We start from the raw sequence: 11454 nt of genomic DNA on the forward strand, positions 1-11454 counted from the left end.
TCACCACTGACCTGGTGCCATTCAACAAGATTTCACATCCAGGAGTCCAAAGCAGCCCCTCAGCCAACAGCTCCCACATCGTCCCCCCTGTTCAGGAAAACTGGATGTGCCCCATACAAGGCACATCTCCAAACTGAACTGCAAATAATTCTGGATCTAAATCAGTACTACAGTCTGGGCTAAAAGTCATTTTATGATTTGGCTCATTCCACTTGACCACTGGCTAATTTTTCTGGTTGCACATGATATTTTTTCCTGTTGTGGATGAGGAAGACCTAAAGATGGGAGAAGGGCATGCTAAGGGCAGAGAAAAACAAGAAGTTGTACATGGGATCCTGCCAACACATTTGTATGGTCCCCCCTCAGGCTCATTTTCAGGAGAAAATCTGTAGTACACCAGCAAACACAGAATCAATAAATAGTATTAGCAAAAAGGGCTCTTTTCCCCTTAATCTCTTCATATTCTGGGGACAATTATTGTTGCCTGGAATAATAACATGCTCTATTTAGCCAAAACACACTTGGGGAACCTCAGGCACCTGGTGCAGCACCTAAGCTGACTTGCCAAAGCATCAGCTCCACATGTCAGGCTCAGAGCAGGATCATTGCCTTTCCTAGAGTTGTTTGTTATGGGTATTTTCTGGCCAATTCATCACACATCTAGGTCAGAGATGTGTGAAGCTCAGTGTTCAACCTTGCTGTGCTGGAAACCTCCTTGGCTGGCCCACCAGGCCTGGGCAGGGCAGTGATTTGCACTAGGGGCAGATAGCATGCCTGCCTGTCCCTGGGAAAGCAGTGGTGGCATGGGGCTGCTGGCTCTTGGGGAGCAGTTTCAGAGTCTGTGCTGCTCCTTGCACAGCCCTCTCGCCTCTGCTGCATCAGGGGCTGATTCACCATGCCCAGCTGTAAGGCTGACCTAGTGCTGATGGATGGAGCCCAATCGACAGGGAATGTGTCTCTGCTGACAGCCCGAGCTCTGGGACACTGTCAGAGGGCAGCAGCCCTGGCACAGGGGCTGGCAGCAGCCCTGTCAGCCAGCAGAGACCATAGAACAATTTGTCTTTTACATATGGGAACAGGCTTTTCCCAAAGCCCTGATGCATCTCCCCACACCAGTCCATCAGCCAGCAGTAGGCTTTTCAGTTTTGCAAGCAGCTACTTGTTTAAAAGGAAAAAACAGCAGCAGCTCAACCTTTTACTCACATCTGTTGGAGAGAAGGTCTAGCTCTCTCCTCCTCTCCTTTTTCTAGGAAGACGTTCCTTCAAATTTGCTGTGCGGAAAATAAAATGACCTTTTTCTCCTCACATTCACTTGCTCTCATTGCAAGCCCAGGCATGCTGCTATGGGGAGGGCAGGGCAGCTAAGCCCACTTGAATAACCTCATACCAGCACTGCAGACATACATATGACATTTTTTTCTACGGTTCTAGTACCAAAATATCCCAGGCACAAAGGGATTTGGACTCTACAGCTAACGATCTATGCAGGCCTCTAAGGAAACTGCACAGTAGCCCTGCTAATGGCTTCAAGGGGAAATGCTTCAGGCCCTAGCTGCTGCTACTGCTGCTCAGGGAATTGTGCTTTTAGCTCTGGCATGCGATAAAAACCTTTTCTCACTGCTGCAGACATGATGGCTCTTCTGGAGAGAGGAAAGGCATTGACTAAGCTCAGGCCATTAACCACCTTTAAGCACACAGGGAGGATGTAAAGCAAACACCACCGGTCATTCAACACCCAGGGTTAGTTACCTAACCCCCGTGACTCCCTCTCTGCCCTCGCCGCTCCCCGGGTGCTGTACTGCTCCCTGCTCCAAGCACTGCCTGCTCCCTCTGGCCCGGGACAGAGCAGGCAGTGACAGAGAGCTCTGGGCATAGACCTGGGGCGCTCGCCTCAGCCCAGGGCACTTCTGGCAAGCCCCATCTTGGGAGAAGCATTTTGGAATAAGCTCTTCATGGTGTTTCATTTCCTCTTCGTGCCCCTTCCCTCCCTAGGAAAGGCGAAGGGAGCTTTGTCTGAGAAAAAGCAGCAAGACTCAACATTTCTTTAGCAATGTGTGTCTCTGCAGAGCCGGCCTGAGCCTCCTCAAACCCAGCAGTGGCCACCTGCTGCATCTCGCTGCGCATCACAAGGCAAGAAGGTGCCTGGGCAAGAAGGCGACCGCTCTGAGGGGATTCCCCCCTCTATTCCCCCCTCTCCCCATTACCCACTCCCATGAAAGCCACAGCACTGTGCCTTCCTCCTCTGACTAACTCATACTGAGACAATGGTCTCGCTGGTGTGGTGGCAGATTTTGCAATAGGTTTTAATGAGGTATTTACAAGTTCTGAGGCGGGCTCCTTACACAAGGAGTGTGGCCTAGCCCTGGCAGCTGGTTGGGATTTTCATTGACATTCCAGCAACTCCAGCGATTGCAGCACAGGCACAGTGGAAAACATTTAGACATCAGAAATGCCAGATTAATTATCTCTTAATTGATACCTCCACTTGGGGACAAATGAAACCGGAACATCTCTCCTGCCCTGGGAGCCTGCCACTTACAAACAGATTTACAGCTAAAAATACCGCGGCAGTCCCGTGGCTAATCAACTTCACTGCTTACCCTGAGTGAGGTTAAAAATTGTCTCAGGCTGGCACTGTGAGCAGCAAGGGACCAGCTGCAGCACCTGGATGCAGATGGCATTAACGCTGTGCAGCATCCCCAGTGCCCAGGAGAGGGGCACCTTGCCTCAGGGCAGTGCCAGGGCCCCACAGTTGGGCTTCTCCAGACTAGGATCAAGCCAGAGTGCCCTGACGAGAGGTTTCTCGAGAGGTTTCTTGCATTTTCCTGCCCATCGTTAGAGGCTAATGAGAGGAAACCTCATCCCTGTATCTTTTAAAGAGTCCTTAAGTACCCAGTGTGTTTCTCTGTAGTGTAACATTTCCAGCGAGCTTGGAAATCACGTTTTATCCGTGTAACAGCTTTTTTTGTGCAGTGCCCTCCTGCACCTACAACACTTCCCAAGGGATCTCTCCCCCACCCAGCTCCTAACAGGAATCCACACACAGAAGTCAAATTGCCACAGTGACCCCATTTAAGTTACCATCATCTTTATTTTCTTCACATATGTGCAAACAGAGGAGATCGCAATGGTGGTGTTCTTAAAAATAACAAAATGTATTTGCATACATTTCCCTATGTACAGGTGAACAGCCACAAGTAGTCTTCTTTTGCACAGCAAAAGATCTAGAGCATTGAGACCGGGGACAGGACCGGGGCCCAAAAAAAGGTCTAACTTAATAATAAAAAAAAAAAACCCCAACTTCACAACAGTGCAAACCTCTTAGACACGACAGCACGATGGAGTGACTTTAATGGAGAAAACGGCGGGGGGGCCTCTCGGATATGAGATTTCTGACTGTAAACAAGGCGCAACACCTCCCTCCCGCCGCCCTCCCCGGGGAAAGCTATTCCAGGAATTTGGCAGATCTTCAAGGGCTGAGGCGGAGGTAAACAGCCCGCGGCCGCCTCCCCTCCTCGGGCCGCAGCGAGTTGGGGTCCGGCTCCGGCGGCCACCGGCACGGGCACAGGAGGGGCGGCCGCTCCCCGGGGTGCTCTGCGGGACGCGGGGGCACCGCGGGGAACCGGCGGGACTGCGAATTCCCCGAGGGGCCTCGGCGGGACCGGAGGGGTCCGGTGCGCCCCGCTGGGGCCGTGTACGCCCGGAAGGGACCGTGCATTCCAGGAGAGGCCGGAAGGAACCCGGTGCGCCCCGGCGGGGCCGCTCATTCCCGGAGGGAACCCGGTGCGCCCCTGCGGCGCCGCTCACGCCCGGAAGGGACCGTGCACTCCCGGAGGGAAGCCGGTGCGTCCCGCTGGGGCCGTGCACTCCCGGCAAGGACCGGGAACTCCCGGAGGGGTCAGAAGGAACTCGGTGCGCCCCTGCGGGGCCGTGCATTCCCGGAGGGAACAAGGTGCGCCCCGGCGGCACCGCGCACGCCCGTACGGGCTCGAGTGCTCAGCCGGTCTCGGGATCCCCGGGGGGCGGCTGCTCGGCGTCGCTGCCGGGCGGGGCGGCCCCGTCCGTGCCGCCGCTCTCCAGGGAGGACTCGCTGCCCGTGCTTTCCCCAGAAAGCAGGCGGCGGACGCGCAAGTCGGCCCGCAGCGAGCGCAGATCGTTGCCCAGGCTGAGCTCGCCCAGGTCGCGGAGGAGCTGGCCCAGCTCTGGGCTCTCGCCGCGGCCGGTGCTGGGGCGCAGCAGCTCGCCCTCGGGCTCGCCCAGCGCTTCCAGGATGTCTTCGCAGTCGCAGTGCATGGCCCGCTCTTCCTGCTCCTCGCCCAGTAGGTCCTCCGTGATGGAGCCCAGCTTGGGCGCGCTGCGGCTCCGCTCTACCGGCGGCTTGTAGCAGCACTGCCCGTTGAGCAGCTTGCGCAGCGGCACCAGCGGGATGCTCTGCTCGCCCACCAGCTGCTGCTGCTGGTGCCGCGCGTCGTCCCGCTTCTTCAGCCGGCGGAACTCGGCCAGTGCCGTGGCTGAAGTCTGGTAGAGCAACAGGGCCATGGCCTTCGCCTTCTCGGGCTTGGAGACCAGCACGGCGTGGCAGCGCAGCATCACCGCCTTGTGCTTCAGCTCGTGGCGGTAGATCCAGGCGAAAACACGGGGCAGGCGCGGGTCGGCCACGCAGTAGGTGACCCGGTGCAGCAGATAGAGGTGGCCGGGCCGGCGCAGCCCCTTGTCCTCGGCGTGGGCCATGCGGATGCCCTGCGCGCTGATGGTCAGCTTCATCTTGGTGCCCTGCCGGCCCGCCTCGCTCTTGCTCCAAATCTTGCAGACGGCCAGGTCGGTGCAGCCCTCACCTTTAGACTGGATGGTGGTGGCGTTGCCCAGGTAGAGCACAGTGTACGTGGGGTCTTCGCTGGTAACGCGAAATTTCCGCCGCTTGGAGCGGAACATGCTGCCCACGCGGTGCAGGGCGCTCTCGGGGCAGGCGCGGGCCAGCGAGGTGAGGGCCGAGTAGTGCACGCTCACCGCGTACCCCTTGGGCTTGCTCTGCCGCCGCGCCTCGCCCGCCGCCAGCTCCACCTTGCTCCGCTTCCAGGGCAGCATGGCCCCGCGGAGCCGCGGCTAGGCGCCGCGCCGACGGCTCCGGGCGCGGGGGGGCATGCCACGGCGGCGGCGGCTGGGCTGCCCGCCCGCCTCACATCCTTGCGGGCGCCGGGCCGCCGCGGCCGTAGATATAGGCGGGCGCCGCGCTCCGCGGGCGCGGAGAGGGGAGGCCCCGCGCACCGAGGGCGGAGCGCCCGCTGCCCGGGCCCGCCGAGCCGGCGGCTCGCTGCTCGCCGCCCGCCCGCCGCCGCCGCTCTGCGCCGCCCGCCGCGGCGCCCCGGCCCCGGCCCCAGCCCCGGCCCCGGCCCCGCCGCGACGCGGGGCGGGCACGGGGCGGTGCCAGCCCGGCCGGACGGCCCCTGTCCCCTCCCTGCTCGCAGCGCAGCGCGGCCTCCAGCGGGGGACCGCCGCCGGTGCCGCCGCGCGAGCGGGAGAGCGGGACCCCCGTGCGCCCCGTCCCGCCGCACAGCCCTCGCCACGGCCACGTGCGGAGGGTGGGCGCCACAGCGCTCTCCGGCAGCTTTCGTCAGCACGGGAGAATGGAGAGGGCACCGCGGGGGATCGTCTGCCCCAAATCCCCTTAAACTGATAAAAATCCCAAGGCCACTGCCGGACCCCAGGCTCTGGGAGATCTTACGGCCCCAGCCCCAGCTATCTGCACGGCCAGGGTGTGCCATGGACAAATTCCCCTCTTGCAACATGATCTTTCCTTCGGTTTGGTTAGTCCGGCTCTGAGACCTGAAGGGCCTGCAGCAAATACTAGTTATTATGTATGAGTAATCCTTTGCTCTTTATTTGTATGCAGCATCTGAAGAACAAGAAGCTGTCTTGTAATTTCTTGTTGGGGTTGCTGCGTATACTCACAGACATAATGAGAAAGTTGGTCTCTGTGTTGTTATATAGCTTCTTGTGTCATGTGTCAGATCCTTGCCAAAAAGAATAGAAATTCCAGCATTGCGGATAATGCCACTGCATCAGGGTTTGGATAAATGCTCGACAAAAGGGGGGCAGTACATACTCCTGGAGTAAAATATGTAAACACCCGCATAAATTATTACACAAGTAATTTCTAGAGTTTGGATCAATTAAACTGGTATGATATTGTTATTATTATTATTACTATTATTACATAATGCCATCTAGCAGATTATTTGGGAATTGCAAGTAACCACAGTGACCAGCATCAAACTATTAAGCCCATTCGCTTATATTTCCAAAATCCCCCTCACAGGAGGGCAGGTGAGGGGCTGAGGTGCCCATGACTGCAGTGCCCAGCAGCAGCTGCGGGTTCTCTGCTCTGAGCCCTGATGCAGGCTGGGTGTCAGGCACCCATTGGGAGCCCCCATGGTGCTGTTGGTATGGGGGCAGGAGGGGCTGTGTGCTGTGCTGCAGCCTGTGGCAGACAGCTCCTGCCAGCCTGCAGGACCATCCCACTGCATGGCAGGGAGAGAAAGACCGATTTGTTCAGCTGATTCATCTCTAAGTAGCATTCAATGTACTTTTCTTTTGTCTTCTTTGTCTTGCAAGGTGAAAACAGAAGATGCTGCTGTGCACATAAAATAAATCCAATGGCTTGAGGTGACATCTGACACCCACACATGGTGTGGCACTCCCGAAGATCTGCCTCCTCCCTCAAGGTGTCCTGCTGAACCACAGCTCCTCAGACCAATGCCTGCCCTGTGCTCAGCAGCTGCCACTGCCTGAGCAGTGCCTGTGAGCTGCAGGGCTGAGAGCAGCCCCGTCTGCTCCTCGGAGATGCGTGGGCATGCCAGTCTCTCCATATGAGGGAGTTGCTTTGCCAAAACCTGCCTGCCTCCAGCTCTGGGCAGAGGAACCTGTTCTGAGCCTTTGGCTGGTGGCTCAACAGGCAGGTGTTTGCTCCAGGTGGGATGGAGCAAGCAAGGACACCCACATACAATCAAGCAGTGCTGCTTCTGGGAGGAGGTTAGAGCTGGGGGGGCTGGTGCTGGTACACAGACACTTCTGATAATGGTGCCCACTGAGCTGTTTGCAGAGTCATGCTGGGCTCTGCCATCCTGATTATAGTGATCTGTGTTCAGGAACGGAGACTTCACATTTTCACAGCATGGTTCATGCAGGCTTCTGAGCCCCATGGCTCTCCAGCAGCCCTTGGGCATATTTGTCTGCAAACCTCGGTGGTGTGTAAGGTGAGGGGAGATCTGAGCCCTTTGCCCTCCTCATGGCCTCCCCAGTCCCAAGGCAGCAGCACTCCCATTTCTGCATTGCATTCTCAGGTTCTAGAGGTTTCCTTATCAGCATCTCAGAGACCCATTGGGGGCTCCAGGTGGTGGCTGGGGAGCAGCAGCACCCCAGAATACCTGCCTCTGTACCATTTGAAGTGTAGCAGCAAGTAAGGTGTCTTAAGGTCACAGTCCTTGAGAATGGAATCTGTCTCGGCTCAGTTCCTCACCATGCTTGATTGCCAGTCTGTGTGCCAGACCATTGTAGCTTTCTTTCCTTCATTAATGGGCCCAGTCAATTCAGGACCATCTCTTTCCTGCTATGTGGCAACTGCTTCACTTCTGGGCATGGATGATTGCCACATGCTTCAGCAGCTGATAAAGCAAGTTACAAATCATGGTGGTCTGTGACAGCAATTCCTACACAAAATGCTCTGAGTTCTGTGCTGAGCTGAGGAGAAGCCACAGCCTTTGGGTGAAGTCTGGCAGCAGGGAGCAGCCCAGTTAAGTTTGGGACACCTGTTCCATGCTTGAGGCTGTTCCTGTGGTGTTGGATGTCTGTATTTCATTGCCGGGAGGAGAAGCTGAGGCACAGTGAGAAGGGAGCCTGTCCTGTGTGGCCAGGGCGTGCTGCCTGCTTCCCAGGGAGCACGAGGCTCCCTCCTGGCCTACAAGCACCAGTGACACCAGTGATGTGTAGGGCTTGCATGCTGGGGGCTTATCTGCATGGCGCTGTAGCCCGAGGGGAGTGCAGCAGCCTGCTCTCTGTTTATGCAGTATTCCAGCAGCTGCTGAGCATCACCTGCCTTCGTGCACGAATGGAAATCCAGAGCAAGGCGTGGGAAAATCTGTAAGATACCATCTCTGCCCTGGGGTGCAGAGCCGCCGGGGCGGCACAGTGAGAGATGCACTTGGCCCTCGGCAGACCCCACTCCGTGCCACACTCCGTCCCTCTCCTGCCCTGCCCTCTCACTGCAGTCTGCACTGGAGCCCGTGGTCAGACCCCACCACGACCCCCCAGGTTCTGGGGTGCACAGTGTCTCTGAGGCACAGACAGGCAGGCAGCTGTCCAATACCTCTGCTGGAGGGAGCTGCCAGGCTGCCCAGGCTGGCTGCTCTGTGCAGTGTGGAGAGGTGCAAAGGTCTGTCTGACCCTTCTGAAACCCTGCAGGGAGCAGCCCCACTTCAGGGATGGCTTTTGTGCCCAGCAGCTGGAATTGGAGCTGATGCAGGTCTCTGGTTGGGGAGAGTGGTGGGAAAAGGCGCTGGGGAAAGTTGATATGACAAGATCAAAATAATTAATGGGAATGTACTGATTTTGTCAGTGTATGAAAATGTGTCAGGTTTTCTCCCCCCAGGTAGCAGTAGAACTTCTTGCATCACAGCAGCTGAAGTGACACAGTCAAAATGAAACACTGCAAACTGGCATTTCAGTATGTTCCAAAACAAAGTATTTCAGAATCTCTATAACTATGCAACATGTCAAAGTTTTGACTCTTTGTTCCAAACCGGAACAAAGGAAATGCTGAACTGTCAGGTTTTTCCATGAAGCGGAAAGACTGAGTGGCTCCTGAGCCTCAAAGGCCATCAGTGGTGACAGACAGGGTGCCATGGCCCCCAGACCTGCCAGCGTCAACCAGGTCTGGCCAGCAGCAAGTGCGGATGGCTGCCTGTCGCCAGGAGTGGGGACAGCGGGGGCAAGTTGGCAGGGCAGGGGACAGCATAACCTACCCAGGGAGAAGGGCCCTTAACAGCCTTTAATGGGTGTCACACGCCACCCCTGCTGCCCTCCAGCCTCTCTGAAGGGGAGCAGCACCCCATCCTGGAGCGGGTGTGCCCTGGCAGGGCTCGGAGGCTCTGGGCTGGGAGCACAGATGATGCCGGGGCCACATGAACACTGCGGGAGATCTATGCATAGGCAGGCCTGGATCCCCCTGGGGCACCACGGGTGATGCCAGTGCTGCTCAGGGTGCCGAAGACCAGCAGTGCCCCTGGATCAGGGGTTGTGCTGCTCGGCGGGGCCCTGGTGGTGTGGGCACACCTCTGCCGCAGTTGTTTTTCAGCCACCGAGAGCGGCACACCCCGCTTCCTGCACAGGCGGCCCCAGCGCTTCCTGCACTGGCTGCTATAATTAGCAGGGCAGCCAGTGTCCAACGCAGCACAGCCCTCCCTTGGGTGTCATGGCACCCTCGGGGACAGCTTGCTGGCTGGGCTGGTGCTGGACATCCGTCCTCATACAGTGCTGACAGTCCAGGGGCACAGAAGTGGTGTTGGGGCAATGCTCCATCCTGGGGGCTGCCACATGGGGCCATGGTGAGGGGCAGCAGTGGGCAGCACGGGTGAGGCTTCCCAGGCAGAGCTGACACAATGGGAGCTGGAGAAATCCCATCGGTTTTCCATCTGGTGCTTTGTGCCTTCAAAGAGGCAGACAGTTCTCTCTAATTAAGTTGCCCCCACCCTGCCAGGCAAGGAAGTGATTTTATCTTCATACGGCTGGTGGAAGAAACAGAGTCTAAAAATCTCACACAAGGGCCTCAGTAGGGCCGGTGCCTTCTCAGGGCTCAGCATTGGCCAGGCAGCCCTGTTTCAGAGTTTCCTCAGCATGCTGCTCTTTCTAAAGAGGAGCAAGACCTTCACCAAGAGATGGGAAGCTTGCGGAACAAGCTCCCACTCTCCTACAGTGCCTGTCCGTTTCTGAGTACAGCTGGAAAGAAGAGGGCTCAAGCAGCTGCAGTTGTGCACAGAGCAAAATTGTCTTGGTGTTCTTTCAGGGCTGTTGTGGGGATGGTTTCTTAATGGGTCTGCTTGTCAGGCTGAGGCTGGCAGTACCGCTGAATTGAGCATTGTGAACCTACATGAATAATGAATAGCCATCACATGAATATTTTAGGGACACAGTCCTGAGATCTCCCAGTGCTGCCTTAAAGAAACATGGAGGGAAAATTGTCCAGAAAGAACGATGTTTCCTTTAGGCAAAAATGCACTGTTATCACAGGCTTTTGAAAAAGAGCTGCTGCTGCTAAATAATTCTCAGGATATGCATCAAAAACTGGAGCAGTGGTTTGGCTCCAAGGCAGAAGAAGTTGAGAGAGAAGCCCAAGACAATGATTACAATGTGCTGGAAGGACAGCAGATTTTACTTTGTCTATGCAATGGTTTTGTGAAAATTCCCAAAGCTGTGGCCACTTTCCAAAGAGCCAACAGTGCTGGGCACTCAGTGCTTTTCAAAGGAGTGGTGAGAAGTTTTGTGATGCACAGAGGTGCTTTCTCTCCCAGGACAACACCTCAGTCCAGCCCATCTCTGTCAAAGAGATGAGTTGTACAAACAAAGCCCCACAGCAAAAAATGTGTTCATTTTGCATGCAGTGGTAGCTACTCCATCATATGGGAATGGGCTGCAAATCAACAGCTTTCTCACACTTGACAGCAGCATGCCCCTCTCCTCCAAGCTCTCCTTGCCTGGCTGTGCTCTTGGCACATACACTCTGGTGCCAAACTGCCTCTGTGCAGCTCTTGTGACAGCATCTGTACCTCAGTTTCCCTTTTCACTGTGTGAAATGCATGCATAAATGTCTTCTAGAAGCAGCAGGCTGTCGGGTTCAGGTGAGACCAGCAGCAGCCTGTCTTGCTCAGGGTAGACACAGCAGAGCAATGGGAGAGGGATGAGAAACATGGCAATTAGAAATAGGCAATTACTACTCCAGCTCTGATGTTTTTGTCACTTGGATGACCCAGTCTGTTTCTCCTTCAGCACTGCTCTGCTCAAAGCAATCTTCACAGTGCTGCTGGCATCACCAGACAGAAATAATTCTTTGGTGTTTATGAAGTGCCCAGAAATGTATCTGTTGCAACAATGAGGGCAATTTGGGCATTGCTTAAGTAGGTCCCACAAAGGTAGTAGAAAATACCTGCAATTAACTGTTCCCTGAAGCATTTCAGTCTAGAAATGGGGAAAGGTGGGGGGGAAAAGGGCAATGTGTGGGAAAAACATCCCCTAAATGCAGAGATCTTTGTTCTTCAGGTTATCCTCAAACCTCCCTGCCCCAGGATGGGTTGCAGGTGGTGGAGCAAGCCTCCTTTTCCCACTGCACCAGCACTTCTGCCTGTCCTTGAGTGTCTGTTTCCCAGTTCATGTCACTGAACAGAGCTGCAGGTGTCCCATGGAGAT

The 11454-nt window shown here is 56.0% G+C and overlaps 1 protein-coding gene across 1 annotated transcript; it reads right to left on the minus strand.

Moving 5' to 3' along the window:
- Nucleotides 1-3067: 3067 nt before the first annotated feature.
- Nucleotides 3068-5181, minus strand: FAM43A (family with sequence similarity 43 member A). The gene has a single exon (XM_066556457.1). The coding sequence runs from the start codon at nucleotides 5083-5085 to the stop codon at nucleotides 3997-3999; it is 1089 nt and encodes a 362-aa protein (XP_066412554.1). The 5' UTR covers nucleotides 5086-5181; the 3' UTR covers nucleotides 3068-3996.
- Between the last annotated feature and the right edge of the window lie 6273 nt (nucleotides 5182-11454).

Source organism: Molothrus aeneus, chromosome 10, assembly GCF_037042795.1.
Source record: "Molothrus aeneus isolate 106 chromosome 10, BPBGC_Maene_1.0, whole genome shotgun sequence".
Taxonomy (NCBI): domain Eukaryota; kingdom Metazoa; phylum Chordata; class Aves; order Passeriformes; family Icteridae; genus Molothrus; species Molothrus aeneus.